The sequence below is a fragment of the Gnatocerus cornutus genome, chromosome 6 (genome assembly GCF_029298725.1).
Source record: "Gnatocerus cornutus isolate USDA-ARS CGAHR chromosome 6, icGnaCorn1.1, whole genome shotgun sequence".
Lineage (NCBI taxonomy): Eukaryota > Metazoa > Arthropoda > Insecta > Coleoptera > Tenebrionidae > Gnatocerus > Gnatocerus cornutus.
Genome location: NC_142238.1, coordinates 14,415,880 through 14,434,037, shown reverse-complemented (window position 1 = coordinate 14,434,037; position 18,158 = coordinate 14,415,880). Strand labels below are relative to the sequence as shown.

At 35.7% G+C, this 18,158-nt stretch overlaps 7 protein-coding genes and 2 non-coding genes across 11 annotated transcripts; 3 read left to right on the top strand and 6 right to left on the bottom strand.

The window, feature by feature from the left end:
• Positions 1 to 109: 109 nt before the first annotated feature.
• Positions 110 to 182, bottom strand: TRNAK-UUU (transfer RNA lysine (anticodon UUU)). The gene has a single exon. It is a non-coding gene; the product is annotated as a tRNA-Lys (tRNA).
• Positions 183 to 1,174: 992 nt separating this feature from the next.
• Positions 1,175 to 2,610, bottom strand: LOC148173241 (uncharacterized). The gene is made up of 4 exons (XM_088039342.1): positions 2,224 to 2,610; positions 1,945 to 2,166; positions 1,515 to 1,897; positions 1,175 to 1,464 (listed from the first exon to the last, which is right to left on the bottom strand). The coding sequence occupies exons 1-3, from the start codon at positions 2,401 to 2,403 to the stop codon at positions 1,586 to 1,588; spliced, it is 714 nt and encodes a 237-aa protein (XP_087895468.1). The 5' UTR covers positions 2,404 to 2,610; the 3' UTR covers positions 1,175 to 1,464; positions 1,515 to 1,585.
• Positions 2,611 to 2,860: 250 nt separating this feature from the next.
• prel (preli-like) lies at positions 2,861 to 6,574 on the top strand. Of its 2 annotated transcripts, none has more exons than XM_088040246.1 (5): positions 2,861 to 2,947; positions 3,565 to 3,668; positions 3,716 to 3,929; positions 3,979 to 4,134; positions 6,092 to 6,574. In XM_088040246.1, exons 2-5 carry the CDS (start codon positions 3,577 to 3,579, stop codon positions 6,266 to 6,268), a joined length of 639 nt encoding a protein of 212 aa, XP_087896372.1. In that variant the 5' UTR covers positions 2,861 to 2,947; positions 3,565 to 3,576; the 3' UTR covers positions 6,269 to 6,574. The 2 variants fall into 2 exon arrangements, with proteins under 2 accessions (XP_087896372.1, XP_087896373.1); XM_088040247.1 differs by lacking the exon at positions 2,861 to 2,947 and adding an exon at positions 3,024 to 3,041.
• TRNAQ-CUG (transfer RNA glutamine (anticodon CUG)) lies at positions 3,112 to 3,183 on the bottom strand. The gene has a single exon. It is a non-coding gene; the product is annotated as a tRNA-Gln (tRNA).
• On the bottom strand, positions 6,566 to 7,109 carry LOC148173238 (uncharacterized). Its single transcript, XM_088040254.1, has 3 exons — positions 7,028 to 7,109; positions 6,848 to 6,979; positions 6,566 to 6,772 (listed from the first exon to the last, which is right to left on the bottom strand). Exons 1-3 carry the CDS (start codon positions 7,053 to 7,055, stop codon positions 6,606 to 6,608), a joined length of 327 nt encoding a protein of 108 aa, XP_087896380.1. The 5' UTR covers positions 7,056 to 7,109; the 3' UTR covers positions 6,566 to 6,605.
• Positions 7,110 to 7,165: 56 nt separating this feature from the next.
• On the bottom strand, positions 7,166 to 10,286 carry shop (sulfite oxidase). Its single transcript, XM_088040216.1, has 12 exons — positions 10,150 to 10,286; positions 9,748 to 9,789; positions 9,517 to 9,698; positions 9,350 to 9,470; positions 8,897 to 9,078; positions 8,690 to 8,849; positions 8,463 to 8,652; positions 8,279 to 8,410; positions 8,042 to 8,234; positions 7,793 to 7,993; positions 7,573 to 7,745; positions 7,166 to 7,353 (listed from the first exon to the last, which is right to left on the bottom strand). Exons 2-12 carry the CDS (start codon positions 9,765 to 9,767, stop codon positions 7,228 to 7,230), a joined length of 1,680 nt encoding a protein of 559 aa, XP_087896342.1. The 5' UTR covers positions 9,768 to 9,789; positions 10,150 to 10,286; the 3' UTR covers positions 7,166 to 7,227.
• A 172-nt stretch (positions 10,287 to 10,458) lies between these two features.
• Positions 10,459 to 12,859, top strand: LOC148173236 (ubiquitin domain-containing protein 2). Its single transcript, XM_088040244.1, has 4 exons — positions 10,459 to 10,703; positions 10,762 to 11,240; positions 11,290 to 11,458; positions 11,806 to 12,859. The coding sequence occupies exons 1-3, from the start codon at positions 10,622 to 10,624 to the stop codon at positions 11,446 to 11,448; spliced, it is 720 nt and encodes a 239-aa protein (XP_087896370.1). The 5' UTR covers positions 10,459 to 10,621; the 3' UTR covers positions 11,449 to 11,458; positions 11,806 to 12,859.
• Positions 12,845 to 15,887, bottom strand: LOC148173235 (heme A synthase COX15). 2 transcript variants are annotated; one of them, XM_088040228.1, is made up of 7 exons: positions 15,800 to 15,887; positions 14,761 to 14,927; positions 14,528 to 14,657; positions 14,189 to 14,321; positions 13,513 to 13,967; positions 13,197 to 13,465; positions 12,845 to 13,147 (listed from the first exon to the last, which is right to left on the bottom strand). In XM_088040228.1, the coding sequence occupies exons 2-7, from the start codon at positions 14,914 to 14,916 to the stop codon at positions 13,016 to 13,018; spliced, it is 1,275 nt and encodes a 424-aa protein (XP_087896354.1). In that variant the 5' UTR covers positions 14,917 to 14,927; positions 15,800 to 15,887; the 3' UTR covers positions 12,845 to 13,015. The 2 variants fall into 2 exon arrangements, with proteins under 2 accessions (XP_087896354.1, XP_087896355.1); XM_088040229.1 differs by lacking the exon at positions 15,800 to 15,887 and adding an exon at positions 15,083 to 15,168.
• LOC148173234 (uncharacterized) lies at positions 15,271 to 18,043 on the top strand. Its single transcript, XM_088040195.1, has 7 exons — positions 15,271 to 15,366; positions 15,414 to 15,640; positions 15,695 to 15,870; positions 16,140 to 16,296; positions 16,451 to 16,700; positions 16,756 to 17,178; positions 17,222 to 18,043. The coding sequence occupies exons 1-7, from the start codon at positions 15,271 to 15,273 to the stop codon at positions 18,011 to 18,013; spliced, it is 2,121 nt and encodes a 706-aa protein (XP_087896321.1). The 3' UTR covers positions 18,014 to 18,043.
• Positions 18,044 to 18,158: the final 115 nt, after the last annotated feature.

Below are 18,158 nucleotides of genomic sequence, written 5' to 3'. Positions count from 1 at the left end.
CAACGCATAATAAAAATACTTCTTTTGACGTTCAGATTAAAATTTATCGAAAACTGTATTGCATCGATTTTAAAAAAATTGCGAAGTGTAAAAAAAAATAAAATAAAGCCGCCCGAGCAGGGACTTGAACCCTGGACCCTTGGATTAAAAGTCCAATGCTCTACCGACTGAGCTACCCGGGCTTCGAACGTTTCATTCACAATACTACATTTCATGCAAAACAGTTTAGTTAAATTTTTGTTAAATTATATCTTATCGTTTATTTGACTTTTAAAATAGTTTTGTCAACAATTCAAATTGACGTCAAAGATAAGCACAAAATTCTCATCAAAATCACTCATAATGTATAACAGAAATATTACGTATTTAAATTTTTTATAAATTATAATTTAAAAAAAATAAAGTTCTACTCGTTTTTTTAAAATTAAACTTTTTAACTTCTATTTTTCACATCCCGCTGGAAGCTTACAATTAATAGTTCATTTATCAAATTGGTGAAGGCGCCGGGTTAAAATGAAAATTTTATTAATTTTTGTTAGTTTTTTACTATAAGTGTGTTGGTCTATTATTTATTAGCTTTTGAGCAAAGTAAAAAACCAGAAAAGCTAATATCTGCTAGAAATAAAAAGTTTGAAAGAAAAATCGGTATGTTTGAAAATTTAAAATTTTATCACCAGAGGAAATTAAAAATTTAAAACTTAATAAAACTTAAAATGTTTTGGCTATTTTGCCATTATCATTGTCGTGTCCAGTAAAATTTAAAAGTTTTCTTATCAACAAACAACACATTTTTAGTAAAATTGCCACATGCTGATTGCGTATACGTAAAACAAATGTCGTTTATATTCTTCCATTAAAAAAATACTGTGAAGTTGTAAATTAACTAAAAACAAAAAAGATGGACAAGTTTCTTAGAATGTATATGTATAAAAACTCAAATAATTTTGCATTTTCATTTTTCTAACACTAATATGTTATACTGTTTCTATGGTGCATAAGAACTCACCCTTTATATTGCTCTTAAAATACGCTTTTTTTATAAAGTACGTCGTCAATGGCAACGTATCTTATAGAGTTATAAAATACGATTCAAAAATTTACTTTATTCATTTTGCTTACATTTTTCATAAAATAAAAAAGTACAGTAATTGAAATTTTGACCGACGTTGTTAGAACTAGCACATTTCTCCCGTAACATCGTTAATGTGTTTTCAACTTCTTCTGCAAATACTTCATTTACAGTTGCTCTTGGAATAGCCGTTTCATTCTTAAACTTTCTTCCAGCATGTTCTTCTACTTCGACTACTTCATTCCCAATGGCGCTCGTAGTATTAGATGTTCCATTCCCAAAAACTTGTCTAGCTATCTTTAATCTTTCTCCCAGCGACTCTTATTCAATATAAGATTCTGCTACTTTTGCAGATTCCCATCCTCCATATCTCTTCAAGAACGTAATATCTTCCCCTACATTGTAAATTTTATTATATGTTCTGAATAATAAACTGACTACTCACCAGCATTAACAAAAAGAGTCGCCGAAGTGCGGCGAAAACAATGCCCAGTGTAACTCGATGGATTTTCTAGTTTAAGATATGTTGCGATTTTCTTCCCCAAAGGTGTTGATTCCCACACATTGGCAGCTGCACTTTCCCTTATTGTAATGTAAGAAAAATCTTGTAGGTGATTTTCTTGGGTGCAAAACAATATAACGTCTATACAATTCGATGGGATTAACCCCAAAACCTTCACTAACAATGGTGAATCGTCGTTCCTTATGGGTTTTAGAATCCGGAATAATGATATTTATTGTGTCACCACAATCATGTACGTCACTGAATTCCATAGCGGCCAATTCGGCTTTTCTACAGGCTCCAGCAACTCCGAAGATCAGTGCAACCTGAAAAATTTCATAAAATTTATGTCTAAATATAATTTATTCCTTACTTTGACAAATAAATATTCCCCTTCATCCGCTTGTTGTAAAAATGTTCTAATTTCCTCTTGTGTCAAGACCTTGGACTTTTTACTGCGATAACCAACATTTAAATTTTTTAAGAAAGGAATAACAGCACCAAACTTGTCAATTTGTATGTTGTCTTTGGCTTTTAGTGTAGCCTTGAGCACTGAATACCCTGGCCACAATGAGGCTGGTGACAACTTTTGCGACTAAAAAGTAAATGTGTTAGTTTTTCAAAAATGTTCCATTTCTATTTACGCACTTACTCTCATATCCAGGAATGTTAAAATGACATCTTCCGTTACTTCCGTGATGCCATTCTTATTTTTCCAGTCATGAAATGAATGATACACTTTCTCGTAGGCGAGTTTTGATTTTGCAGGTAACAAATTGCCCCGTAATTCTTTACCTTTTTCCTTAATTTTTTGAGGAACACTCTCGCACATTTTAACCGATGCAAATTGTTTTTTTCACAATTTGTTTACTGTTACTATAGGAAACCTACCACCGCACCCTTTACCCACCACACTTTGACACATTTTGCTACAATTAAGAATTTTTTAATCAAAGAAGATTTTTCATAAAACAAGCATTAGTGTTAGAAAAAATCTTGAAGACAACTCGTGTTTTATAGTTAAAAAATCTCGTTCTATAAAATCCTCGCTCGCTCCGCTCGCTCTGATTTTAACTACGAACTCGATTTTTAAACTCTCTATAAAACACTAGTTGTCTTAATAGCTATTAAATCTGATCAGTGGTACAAATAAATCAAATATAAAAATAACCACAATGAGATTATTGTTTTTAAACTTATTGTTTATTCTGTGCAACGGCCTGTTTAAAGTAGTACCATAAAGCTGGTCGCTACTGATAATGATAACAGCAAGGTACTGATAATAAATAACTTTGCTAGTTGACAAAGTGTATTTAGTTTTTTATGCATATTCCAGTGTGACAACATATTCCGTTGAGAATAACTGCTTTGTTTGAGTAAGTGTTACATTAAAACTCATGTTCTCAGTAAAACAATTGCCAACAAAACGTGACCACGTACAAGACCAATTAAAATTTTTGTTTTAAAAAGGTATGTGATAAAACAATCAATGTTATCAGATAATTGATGTTTTGAGAAAAAAAAAGTAAAACAATGAACCAGGTCCCACCGAGATTTGAACTCGGATCGCTGGATTCAGAGTCCAGAGTGCTAACCATTACACCATGGGACCTTGATAAATCTGCTTGCAGATCACTTGATTAAAAACTGTGGTTTTTAAATTAAATTTAAAACAATGTTTTCTAAAAAATTTCCATAGAAAACTAAAAAGCACACGTGTGCAGTGTTATAAAACACTTGGAACTCTTTTAATGACGCCATAGGAACCTACGCGCAATGAGTCACGTTTCCCTGTCAATTTCCACCGTGTTTACACAAGTGCCATACAAGGTTATGTCCAAAATTGACAGTTTGTGGTGCGGTTTGACATAGGTCCAAAGTAAAATGATATAACATCGTCAATTTCCTATGTTTGACCCTAAAAATTCGTGAGATGACATTAATCCCTTCATTCCGATTGTTACATAAATCTTTCGCAACATTCGTACTTTAGAATTCCAGAATCATGACCAGATTCTACGAACATACGACGATTTTTAACTACAGCTGGGACCAAGTTGCTCAAGGGTTTTGGAAGAGATACCCGAATCCCAACAGGTAATGAAATTACATTACAATTAACATTGGATAACTTTACCTTTCAGCAAACATGTCTTGACTGAGGATACAGTCTGTCGAGATGTACGCTCAGGACGATTGTTCTCTACCAGAATACTTAGCAAGACAAATCCGATTCCAAAATGGGCTGAAAGGTTTATCACGTCGAAACATGTTCATATTATTGAGGAATCAATTGTTGATCCTGTCAATAAAGTATTAGTTACTTATACAAGAAATCTTGGCTACACTAAAGTTATGGTAATATTTTGAAGGTGTCTCAATTGTATAATAAGAGAGGTTTTTATAGAGTGTCACTGAAAAGGTGATTTATCTACAGAGTAGTGAACAGCCTGGGAAAACTGTAGCTGTGAGGTCTGCATGGATTGATTCACAAGTTAGAGGATTCAGCAGGGCGATTTGTGCATTTGGGTATGAGAGGTTCAAGAAGAATTGTTCTAAAATGGTAAGAGACGCGCTGTTGGGTGAAATAGCTGAGGAGTTATTTTTCAAAACTCAAGAAATCCAATTTTAACTGACATTCGGTTTGAGATGAAATTGGGATTATTTTGGGTAAATCTAAAAATGTGTATCTTTTATTCAGTTACAAACCTCTTGGTAAAACATTATGTTACCATCTTATGCCAAAATAGTTCAAGTAAATTTAAAGAAAATTGAACAAATCGTTTTTTCTAATCCCTTGTCAAAATTTATGAAATGGATTTATTGGTTTTTGAAAAATAACTCCTGATGAAATGGAAAATTGGTAATAAATTATTAAGGCAATAAATCAGAGAACAAACTCCATAACTGTCACGATTTAACTTGAGAATTGACTATAAATCAAAGATTATAAATCAATTAACACAAACGTAATATTGTCAAGACGTGAACACACACGCACAATGTTACTGTAAATCACAAATTCAATCAATGTTACACAATCTAAGAAAAACTAATTACTCAACACTTCTGGCTTAATTATTAAATATATTATGTATTTTTATTAGACAATAGGAATGATTTTTTTTTAAGTTATTCTTACCACCGAATCATAGGTCAAATTATATTCAGAATGCAAACATTTTAGCCCTCAGGCGACTACCCAAAAATACAAACGGTCAGAATTCTGCCAGTTTTGGATTTTGCGTAAACTTCTGCGTTAAATGAGCACAAATAATTGGAGTTTGCTCCACGAGTAAACGAAACATTGATCAAAATCTGTTTTCAGGGGATCTTTTTGGGGTGATTTTCAACGAACTTTTTCGAAACGAAAACGACGTTTAATACCTTTGATTTCTCATCAATCGAAGCAGCAACTCGAAATTTATCAAATGGCGTATTCGAGTGACGGCCAAAAAACAAAAAATTGAAATTTTTTTATCGATTGAGTCGGAAATTTTTTTCGCGAACAAATCGACTACGGAATTTTGGGTATTTAAGGGCGAATTTTTAAGGAGAACAGCGCGAGAAAAACGATGGCGCAAACCGTTTCTTTTTATCTGTTGTAGTTACAGAGATATTGAGCAATTAAAATTTGAAAAATAAAAATCAACTATTCGAAACTTTGAACGGCCATAATTCAGTTATTTGTTGTCGTACGTAGATTTTGAGCCCGGATTTGGGATCTGCGCAAAATTCTGCGTAAAATGAGCTCTAATAATGCAAATTTACCCCCAAAATAAGCGAGATATCGCCCGCAGAATTTTGACACAGTTTTGGTCATGAATTTACTATTTTTTGTTTTTTCAAAGAAAATTGCTGAATGACTTTTTTTTATATTACCTCAGAAGAGTGGTTTCTTGTTTCTAGAATAAAATTAATTGGTTTTACATTTCCACCTGAGACAGCCTTATCGTTTCAAACGAAAAAATAAATAAATACTGTTTATCTTCCACCAAGAGATTACAACAAGTATGTTCAACTTGTGGGCTTTTCCATTTGATTAAAACCAAATTGACCCATCAAAAAAAATAATTAATTAATGCAGGTATTTTCAAAAATATTCCCACTCATGAACCGCATAATCAATTTTTTTAATGATTACAACTTCAAGTCATCGACTTTCCACATCATATAAAATGATAAATGTCTTGTTTTTCGTCCATTACGCGAGTTAATTTATATTATTGTTTAACAGCCCATTTATATTGATTAATTAAAAGTTGAATATCCAGATCTAATCGATTTAATAGGAGACGTTATCATTCCGTATCCGTCCAAAATTCATTGTTGTAACGTTAAAAGTGCCAGAACAATTGAATTTTCTTGCCGATAATGATTTTATGTAATGAGCGATGCAAACTCCTTTCTTGGTCCGTGAGAACAAAAAGATTCTAATTATCTGTTAAAAAAAACTCGTCTCGGTTTAACGTATCGATTTTCCTCTTATTTACATAAACCTACTTTTATTCGTTTTTCAGGTGGGTGGCTTCAATTACGTACTAGCAAACATGTTCCCTTTACAAAGTACCGTGACGACAACACATGCAACGATCACAGCGACGAGTAAATTAAAGGATGCCGCAAAAAATGCCTCTGAACTTGCAAAGTCGAAAGCGGCGCCTATTTACGCATCTCTACATCCCAATCAGTCGTAAAAATTTAGCACTTGTGTCGATCATTACAGAATGATCCTAGTTTGCGTAATTCAAATATCCTATGGAAGATTATTATTACGTTAATTGATTTTTTGATACTTTTTTTTATTCTAAAAATGCTATGTAAGAACTTAGAACCATTCAAATCGTGCATGTATATAATTATAGATAAATGTATATTTTACCGAGTCGCCCCCATATAGGGTACAAGGGTGTAAATTTTAGATCCGCTAGGAAGGTTGTCATGATTGTCGTTGAATTCCTAGAGTGTACAATAAATTGTAATAAAAGAATTAGTGAATGAAACTGACTTTATTTAAATTTGTGTCCTTTTTTATCAGTACCGTGTTAATATTTGTCGAAGGGTAGCACCCAATCGTCGAAGAAGCGCGTCTGCACTTTTAGACTTGCTGCCTTCACAATCACCACTTTCTTTATCCCCCATCATTCTTGTCTGAACTTGATTGTTACAGGGCGCAAATTGACGCGATTTGAGATTTGCATCTGAAAAAATAACAATAAGAGAGTAAATTAAATAATTAGGATTCTAATTTTAGCGCAGTTTATGTAACGGCTTACCCACTTTTCCTTGACAAATCAACCTTTCGAGATGACAAGCACTTCGAAATTTGCTAGCGCCTATACAAACGGGGTTGTAATCATCAGGATCGCATTCTGGACATGAAGCTCGTATCCCAACAATGTACAAAACTGAAATGAAATGTTAGAAATTTCGTTTAAATAGTCAGGTAGTAATACCAGCCACCATCAATAATGACGGTTTCATGTTTTGTTTGGATGAATAAACTGTTGGAATATTTTTATAACTATTATTTGTGCAATGGGGATTCTATATTAACTGAGAAAACAAGACTGCAATTTAACAGAACATAAAAATGCCATAAAAAGAGACTCTGGGCGTCATTTTATTTGTAAATTCGGTTTGATACAATGGTAAATTACACAATCGTTATTGAAACGCGATGGTAGGCGTTACTTAAAACACCACGGAGATTCCAGATATTCTTGAACGTTTCCGGTTGAGTGTTGTAGCATGAATCAACTGCTTTTGCCCAAAGCTCGACCTGTAATTTCGCTTTGTTACACTTCAGTAATTTCATTTTTTAGTGAAAAGTGTGTAGTTGCAATGATCATAAAACACAAACAAGATTAGAAGACTAGAGTAATAAAAGTCACTTTTAAGACCTATTGTTCTTTGCCGTAAATATACATTAAATAGAATGTCACCGGTAAGGAGCTGTATTGTACTCCATAACTTTACCAAATCAAGTTGGGCCACCTACATTCTTTGTTCCTGGTTTGATCGGAATGTGAACCGACCATAAAGTCCAACTCCAGTGTTGAGGGGGCTGCGCGGTATCTTGAAATTCCAAGTTTGCAACGTGCCAAGTTTCGCCTTCATCTGCGGTTACATCAACTCGGACGATTTTTTGCCCTCCGCCGGACCAAGCGTAACCTGGAAGTGAAGAGTGCCAAATCATGCAGTTTTTCTAGGTCTTGTACCTTTAACAACAATATGCCCATCCTCTAATTTAACACCATCACCATCCAAAGGTTTACAGATGGCTGAAATAACCGGCAGCTCTTGGATAGCTGGAGATTTCTTAAAATCGACCGTCTCCCAATCAGTGCTGGGGGAAAATCCCTTGTAATCATTCTGTTGCCAGTGCGAATCGCTCTCATTCCCGGAAACTATAATTTTCCCTGGAGAACAATTCTAAGTAAGAATTCGTCAAAATTTTTTATCTATACCTAGCCATTTTACATTTCTAGCTCCTACAACCCCCGGGACTATCACACGAATTGGATAACCGTGGTCACGTGGAATAGGAACCCCATTCATTTCATAGGCTAGTAAGACATCCCCGTATTTACTCATGGCTTTCCACAGGGGAATCGAAGCCCCGTAAGTTTTCCCAGTTGGATCAAAATCGAGCCCTTCAAACTAAACCACAGTGATTGAGATAAAAAGTTCCTGAGATTTATTACTTGCACGTGTTTCAGTCGTTTGTCGTCTTCATCAACCCCCACTTTCATAAGAACGTCTCGGAGTTTCACCCCTGTCCATCTCGCATTGCCGACAGCGGCAGCTCCCCAGTTTAAGCCTTTAACGGGTTTCACCTTCACGAAACGAATTCCTAAATCGTTGTCTTTCGTTGGGTTTTACTCTCACCTGTGTCATTTCACTACGTCGATTGCCTGCACACATGATGGTGGCTGTGATGGTGTGCTGGGGTAATTTTTTCAACTCTTCTAAGGTCAACACTAAAGATTTCTTCGTTCCTTCAACCTCCACTTCTAATTCGTAAGTCTCTGCTTCTACCTGAGGCACGGGGAGATGATTGCGGACATAAAAAAGTTCGCTAAAATAAATTACAATGACTCCTCTTACAGACTCACTTGGGTGTTATGAACTGTTCAATTAAAAGAAACGGAGGAGCTTCAGCGTTGAATGGTTTAATAGACGCGGGTTTTAGAGCTGCGTGTCTTTTTGGATCAGTGGAGTAAGGATCTGACATATCAGAAGTCAGCTTTTCAGACTCTTCTTTTGAGATATTGCCTGAAGATGAATGACTAATTTTATGAAGACTGATAATCTAGACGAACCTATGCGTAAAGTTTCAAGTATCTCAAGAACGTGTGGGTTGTTATGAACACTGTATAACATCCAGAAAGGTTCAACGGAGCTTCCAGCAGCTAATAAAATCTGCTCGCCTCCAGGATGTCCAATTATGAAATCTGTTATATCATACACACCTTCCTTGTACGTGACCCACACTCGTTTGTCCCTAAAATGAGTTCATCTGGCTTTGAAACATTGACAATACGCAATATTACTACTATTATTACGGACACTAGTCCGAAAATAGAATCATAAATCAATGGATGCCATTAAAAAAATTATCAGTGATTTCGACATTGTTCATTTGCGGTCATAAAAATAGAAGAAATGTACAGTTTTTAAACTACTAATTGTAACAAATTTGCAGTTATGAAATGAATTAGATAACATGTTACAAATCTAAACTATTGATAAAAAAAGGAATATAAAGCACTCACTTTGTACAGTGTTCTGAGACTTCTTTTAAGCTGTAGTATGGAAGGTTTTCCCTTGCAACTCCAACCTCTGGTCCTTCAAATACTTCCGCTCCTTCTAAAAACGTCACATTCTTCCTATAATCTAACAAACACTCAAGTTAACTTTCCACCACACAATTCAATTATACCATAAACTTTGTAAGCTACCAACGCCGTTAAGGAAGCCCCCATAAAAACTTTATTGCTAAAAAAACTGTTATATCTCCAGTTATTTCCATTTTCACGACCACTATCTTTATAAACTCGCTGGAAACTAGCTGGGGAAAACTGTGTTATAAACGTGTTGCTCAATACTCTGCTAAAAAGGAAGCTAAAATTGTAATATGTTAAATTTTTAATGTAAAATTATGGGATTCAACCTGTTTTTGATGTATTTCATTGTTGCCCACTCAAAGTTGCTGCTATAAAAGTAAAATATTTATAGTCTAATACAAAATAACTAAGAAAGGTCAAGTTTGTTCGTGTACAGAATTTCGATAACGAGCGATTACATTGGCCCCGATCTGATACTGATTGATAATAACCAACAACACACGTGTTAATATTTTATTAACTAACTACTTAACGACTGAAGTAAAGAAAGCAAATTGAACAAAAATCGATTTTCTATTGGGGTCGCTTAATAACAGAAAGTAGAATTTAATTTACTAATGTATTTGAGCATTTATTTATTAACATGAAAACAGTCAGTATTAACACGTTAAAAGGTGACTTGATTATAAATGTTTGAGTTTTTCCAGGTGTTATCACTTTGAACTTACCATCATTCTTCAAATTATTTATGTAAAACAAAGCATTTAATATTTATCAGTTTCTTAAAGAATTCCAAGATTAGCATGACAGTCACAACACTGACGACCTTGGAATATGTAGGGTAATTTGTCTAGTGTGTTGGTCACTCTGAAAAAAATACTTTTTCGAAAATTAATAACAAATTTTCAGAAACTGGTGTTTTTTATGGTTGTAGTTCATATAATTTATACTTTTGTGGTGTTTACGAGTGTTTGGTTAATATTAATTCGTCCTGTTTGTGTTTTTTTTGGGTCACGTTAGTAACTTTTTTGTTTCTTGGCGAGTGGTTCCCTCTGGTGGCGATGCGTCATGTGGAATCTTGTCAGTTGTCAATGTATCTCAGTGCTTGAATGATGGGTGTAAAATGGCAGGTTTTTTCGAAAAATCGTATGTTTTAGTGTCACTTCTCAATGAAATGCCGCAAATAGCGGTGATTTTAAAATGGGTGGATGCATAGGTGTGAGTCGTTCTAGGAGCGGTGCTATCGACGATTCGTCGGGGTCCATCTCAAGACCCAATTCAGGTAATCTATGTTAACCTTGGAAACATACCTCGAATAAAAAAGTAAACTTTACCCCCAGGTAGTACACGTAAAAATCATCCGTTGTGCCATGAAACTATTCGCTGGAAATCAGACGTGCCATTAACGGAAGGTCAATTAAGAAGTAAAAGGGATGAATTCTGGGACACGGCGCCCGCTTTCGAGGGCCGTAAAGAAATTTGGGATGCCCTCAGGGCTGCAGCGGTGGCTGCGGAAGCCATGGATTACGAGCTAGCGCAGGCGATACTTGATGGGGCGAGCATTTCAGTACCTAATGGTTATTTAACTGAATGTTATGATGAATTGGGAGCACGCTATCAGGTCCCTATTTATTGCCTTTCCTATCCGATTAACATTGTTAAAGAAGACAATGGGCGAGACTCGCCTGCTGAATGTTCAGAACCTGTGGATGGGGGAACAGAAACTGTGCTCAAATTGAGATTATCGCACAATTGTACTGACATTAAGTTGGCAGTTTATTCGACTGATACAATTAGTATGTGTAAGAAGAAACTTCAGGTATGACCTCTTTTTGACGTGTTACAAACATTTTGGGGGTTTTTTACAGAGTCAAGAAGGCATTGAGTCATCTAGGCAAAGGTGGTTCTATGGTGGAAAACTATTGGGTGATAAACTTCATGTAGAAGAGGCCAAAATACCTCCAGGCTATGTTGTTCAAGTTATTGTCAATATGGAAACCTCGCCTGTTTCTAAGCAAGCCTTATAAAGTTGATAAAGTAAGTCCAATAACACCAGTAGATAACAATTTTCGTAATCATATTATTGCCATTATTGACATTCATATACAGGGTCATTTACTTTAGTCTTAATCCTCATCAGTATATCAAATGTTACGTATATTAAACAGGCACCAAAATAAGTATTTAGCATAAGTAGACGACCCTGTAGCAAATGTGATAATTACAAACTCACATTTGCCCTAATTCTAGCTACATTTCTTAACCATAATTGTGAAGGTGGACTTTATTAATATTCAATGAATGCTGAGTGTTGAAGTCCAGTAACCTTCACGTTGTTTTCACTGAGGAATTACTTATTGATTATTGTTCATTTCCTCCCATAGTAACCTCACTGTCAACTACAGAAGATTCCTGCTAAAGAGGTGGGTTATTTTTAGCGTTATTCTTGGAACCAACATAATGCAGTGCTAGTTTGTTCATGTTATTCCAAAAAAGACTTGATTCATATCATTATTAGAATTAGAGGTTGATTTAAAGAGTGAAGTTTTTATATTACAGTACCAAAAAAATATATATATTAAAATTTCGCCACATCAACCACTTTGCATACACAGTGAAGATCGTTAAAAAATGGTGAGCTTCTTGTTGGCCAAAAACTTGTATGCATTTATTAATTTTTGACTGACTAATTTGTTTTAGTTGTGTACAGTTTAGAATTTATACTGCTTTTTCGACTGGACTTTGCTTTTTGTATTATATAATTTAATTTGCTATTATTAAATTAATATTTTTGACGCAAAAGTGAAAGGAATGAATTTGTTTCTAATGCCTCCACCAGCAGGACGTAGAGAACTTCATACGTATGAATTCATTTCTTACACCAATTTTGTATATTCTGTATTTTTTTTCAAGATACGTTGTAATTCCATGACTGGTATCACTTGTTAGATCAGCCGTCAATACTTTGACTAAGAAGTCTATTTTTGTACACCTCGGTGTCCAATGTCATTTACAGGCTTCCCTCGTTATTCTTCGTCTTTCTCTTACTGTATGGAATTGTCCGTCCGACTTAGTCTTTTGTACAAGTTATCGACTCCATCTTCTCTATGTTAACGCATGTGTAAAATAGAGCAAGAAAATCAAAACAGATCGTCTTTAAGAACTTGTTTTTCTCTAAAACTTCTATAGATTGTACGAGTTTGAATAGGCCTAGAATTATTTATTAAAAAAACGGTTACACATATCGGTGTAGTTCTCGAAAAATAACAAGGAAAGCCAATCGAATACTCACTAATATACATTAAAGACTGTAGCTGAGAATGTTACATGGGGGATCGTCTGCGCCCCCATGTGAACATTATCACCGTCGAACTAACCAATAATGAGATTTGAGGCAATGTAATGTAAATAAAACGCAATAAGTTTGGAATCAGATAATGTGTTTTTTAAAAACGCACCAAATACTTATTACAACTTGTTTCATGGTGGATCACGTGATAATATATTTTGTTTTAAAATGAAGTGGTAGTGTCGATACTAATTATCAAACAGATATCAATAATCTAACAATAAAAGTTTGTTACATTAACACTCTTATTTTGGCAACCTTTTAAGTTCGTGGGCTAACCACATGGCTGAAGACAGTAAAAGCAACGAACCACTTTGATGACACGCTGCCAAGGCCGTGGGCACGTAGGTTAAAAGAGTTGTGATTCCGAGACCCACCTAAAAGAGTCATTTATAGAAATTACTTTAATTGGATGTGCTCATTTACTTGTAACCAAGCCACGGTGCCTAGTGCGGTGGCCGCGATGTGCGCCCTTCGTGGCAGAACCCTACTTCTGGAAATCACATACAAGTACGTTATGTAAAGTACGGTCGATGTCCCCAAAATGCGATGTCCAAACTGGACTGTGGTCGGATTTTCTGTCAAATTCGCCACAAGAGGCTTGAGAGCTAAAATGTCGTCCGGAATCCACTTATCCGCGAACTTAGGAAACGAGTTGTAGACTAAACCAGCGTCTAGCCCGGCTACAAAAGCACCTAAAAGTACAACCTGAAGTTTGGTTCATCGAGTGTTGCAAACCCACCGGAAATTATCGTCGCGAAAACGAGACCTTTGCTCATAAGCGCTAATTTCCTAAACTTCCTGGAGGCTTTTAAGGTACTTCTACTGATATTCTGAAGGGTTTCTGGGGGTGCAAGTTGGTGTAAAGCTGACCACAACAACGAAGCGTACAAAAAGAACGCGAGACTGAGATGTGCAGCGAGTCTATATTGAGACACTCTCGGTACGTCGTTTTCAGCATGAAACCGATCTTGAAGACCTGATTTTACCATGTACCAACCCATCAAGCCTTGGGCACCAATCAAACCACCAAAAACCAACACCCGTTTTTTTAACGCAGGTGTGAATCTGCCTCGAGCCCAGAAATATACAGCTGGTAACAAAAAGACGGCACCAATGGCGCGTCCCCACATTCGGTGGCCAAATTCCATGTACCAGATCCATTTGAATTCCGATAAAGTTATTTCTCTGTTCTTACTATAAAAGAGAATTACGGGATTTAGCAATAAACAACATGCGGTGATTATTTGTAAAACAAACAGCAATTACAGAGAAGTGTCGGTTGTTCAGGGCCATGAAGCTGTTTTATGAGTCGCGTTGAAATTGCACGTAGACAAAACATTGATTTTATGGAATACGAAGCGTTCAGTTCAACAGGTTTGTTTCGCAGTGGCGGAAAGCTGCATGAAAATACGTACATTTTGAATTCGGGATATTGTTGGTATTTCGCAAATTCTTCCTCCCATTCTTTTTCAGTTCCAGGCATTTTTTCTCCTAGTAATTTCCATGTGACCATGGATAAACCAGATTCCGTAAGTCGGGTTACTCCACCTACAAATGATTGAGGGCTACTGTAACTTATGTAGTCAAAAAATATTTCGTTACTATTTACACTTTATTGTCTAATACTGAAATTTAATAATAATAAATATTTAAATTATTGATAGTTGACTATTATTTGGAACCAGTTCCTTTAAGGATTTCTTCAATTATGGTGTAAATACTATAAAGACTAAAATAATAAACCAGTGCTATACCTAAAACTACTGCTACAAAGACCATCCCACTACATGTTAGAAGCCAGTATCCTATCGCTTTTTGGCCCTTCTTAGGGGCATTAGAAGTCAGTCTCACGATTATAGAACCAGTGGATTTGAGAAAATTATTCTGAAACAAGGAATAAATCTCAATAATATTTTGGTACGTATTATGAAGTAACTTTTTTATCTAAGTGCCAATTGTGCCTCATAATGAGTGAAATATTACTTACCTTGAGAATGCAGTTGAGTGGCTGTCTTCCCAAAATGGGTTTCACGTAATTTCTAAGACCCCCATGTATAGGTAAACTCCTGCTGGTACTTCCCAGAAGTTGCCTTGCTTGGTTTGAGAATACCGACGCTCTGCAGTGTCTAGCAACATTTAGCATCGTGCAAAATTCTGTAATAATTGCGAAATACTTTGTTAAAAAAGCAACAATGCGTGTAGTTATTCTAAGCCGATGACGAAAAAGCCGCAAACCATGTTCCTCAGTAAACAACTCCAATCAGCTGATTCATTCTAATACAAATTAAAAATACGAGAATACGACTTACCGCGAGTATGGTCGACTTATTTAAAGTTTCTTTATCAGTAATCAGTGAGGGGATTTTTATATTGAACAAACAAAGTTCTAAGTTGGAATTGTTGTTTGTGATAAGAGAAACACAAATCACTTGATAATGATAAAAGCTTTTTATTGCAAAACAAGTGGAGTTTAATTAGTTCTTTTTCATTGTATATCATGGGGGATATCGCTGCTTCTAAAAGTAATTTAATCAAACGGATTTTTGGGACAATGGAGTATGGGGGCGATTTAGAAGATCTAGCTCAAGGAATTGTAAGTTTTAGACCTTGTTGACATTGTAAAATTCACACTGAATGTAGGAATGGGTAAAGAGTAAAGAAAACAGCATTTTTGCGTATGTGGATAAAAGAGATGAAGCACCAAATGGAGAAGCTTTCCCAGTTAAAAACGCAAGTAATGGGGAGCATTTATGTAATATTCAAGTCCCTGATTCGTCGACAGTTGAAAATATTCTGAAAAAAGCATCAGAGGCCAAAAATTCATGGGGTGAGATTCCACCTATAAAGAAGTCGGAAATTATCTTTAAGTGAGTAACTAATCAAATGAGTGCTTATGCAATCATTTCCATTGTAATTGCTAGATTGGGGATTGAAATCCAGAAAAAACAAGACCTCTTGGTACAACTTGAGATATTAGCCCGTGGCATCCTCAGAAAAGACACCACCAAAGCCCTGCCAATACTCACCGATTATCTGCTCTATTACTCAGGTTTTGGCGTCAAGTACAACGCGGAAAACTCCACATTCGCTCCAAAAGGCATGTAAAATCGTCACTTCACATTGGACGAGTTCTCGTATAACCTCACTTTTTTAATTCCGTCAAATCACACTCTTCTTTATTATTTCGATCAAATGAGAGTCAGAATTTGATTGGAACTTAAAATAAACAAGAATATTTAACTATTTTAAGAAGTTCGCACATTCACAACTTCACTTTTTGAATTACTGTCTAGGAATATTCATTGCTGTTTTGTTGGTAGCTCGTGTTATTTACTGGCGCTAAAATTTAATTTGAATTTCTTGCAGGCTTGGTTGTGGGGATTCTTCCTGATTTCAACTCAGTAGGAACTTTGGGTTACATATTAGGGCCGTGTTTAGCGTCTGGTTGCCAATTAGTTCTTCAGACAGGTCCTGAATTGAGTTTAGCTGTTCACGCAATCATTGAAACTGCAGCGCAAGTTGGGTAAAAAAATTTTATTCTCTAACTATTACAAAAAACTCACCTCCAATTTAAGACAAATTGAGTAATTTAACTGTTACATAAGCCTTTCAGTTTAATGCACTCAAAAAGAAACGTTTGATCATAAATTTATCCAAAAAACTAATTAAATTCGTAGCATACCTGAAGGAACCTTGAGATTAATACCTGGAAATGTAGATCCCAACGTGTTTTTCACTCACTCTGAAGTTTCCACGGTGGTATTTTTTGACGACTTGTACAAAGAACAATACTTAATTGCAAACCCGTTCAACAAGAAGCTTCTTCATTTCAACTCCTCAGGTGCATCGACTGTGATTTTCGATAACAGCGATTTAGATTCCGCTTGTCACAGTGTTGTAGAAATTGCCTTCAGTTACAAAGGAATGGTGCCTTTCTTTTTTATATCCACGATATTTTTTTTCTAAATTATGTAAATTGTAGCTACCATGGTCGACTAGAAATGTTTTTGTTCAGGAAAACATCTTTGAAGCATTCATCCACAAATTAAAACATCAAACAGCTCAATTAAAAATTGGTACAAGTAATAAAAAGAACGTGGATGTATCGTATCCATCTGAGGAAGTCTTGGGAAAGTTAACAAAAATTGTCCAAGACGCGCAAAATGCAGGAGTTGAGATATTCCAACCCAGTGATTCCGTTTTTCCAACTTTGATCATAGGAAGTAACGTTTTCCCCAACAATGTTATCAAAGAAGACTTTCTGAATGTCCCCATTGTCACAGTAGTTGCATTTAGATCTATAAACGAAGCTGTGAGTTTAGCTAATAACTCCAGGCAAGGCTTGGGAGTGTCGGTCTGGACCGAAAGCACGAGTCTTGTTAACGAAATAATCGGGAAACTAAAAGTAAGTCTGCTCTCGTTGCTCATTTTCCAACAATAAATTGTAGTTCGGAAACGTTTGGGTCAACTCCCATGGACTCTTCGCTGCGAACATCTCCACAACGCCTTACAAAACTAGCGGGAATGCGTACTTCGGAGGAAATCAAGGATTCTATGAGTACATCCAGACCAAGTCTCTGAAGGATGGTTCTATTCCTCAAGGAGCGAAAGGTGAAGTTATGGAGAAAGCGATCGCTGAAGCAAAAAAAGCTGCTTGGTCCCAACTTACCGCCATGGATAGAATAAAACACTTTCAAACAGCAATTCAGAGCATCGTAAACAACAAAAAGAATGAGACTCTGCCAGAAAAATGGCTTGACCATTGGGTCACTCTTATCCACGAGTGCATTTTAAACCACCCCGATGAAAGTTTTACCAAAACCAAACGTTTTAACGTGATAACCACTCGCGAACCTCACGGAATTGTCGCAGTGGAAACTCCTGATAACAAAGACGAGCACAATAAACGACTGATAATTGCAGCCTTAAATGAGGGGAATGCAGTTATTCTTGTAAATAGTTGTGACGAGACCACCACGTTCTATTCTAACGTTGCTAAAAGTTTGCCCAAAGGTGTTTTGACTGTGGTTTCCGCCTCACAGGATGTTACCAAAGTTGCGGCTTTGCACAAAGAACTGAGTGTTTATTTTGGAGAAAGAAGCAACAAAGTGTTTGGTTCGTTGCCTCTGAAGAGTTCGAGTAAGTTCAGGGTTGCCGATTCGGGCAACTGGAAGGAGGCACGAAATAAAGCTAGTTTGGTAAAAAATGTTTGGCTGAACAAAGGGCAGTCATTTGTGTAGACATGCTACAATAAAGTTTCATTAATTAAATTTTGATTTGACTGTAGTAAGAAGTTGTGAGATACAAATTAGGTTACATAATAATAATTCAAGGTAATTTTTTGTTCTAAAAAGGAGTTGCAAACTATAAAAAAAATAAAATCAA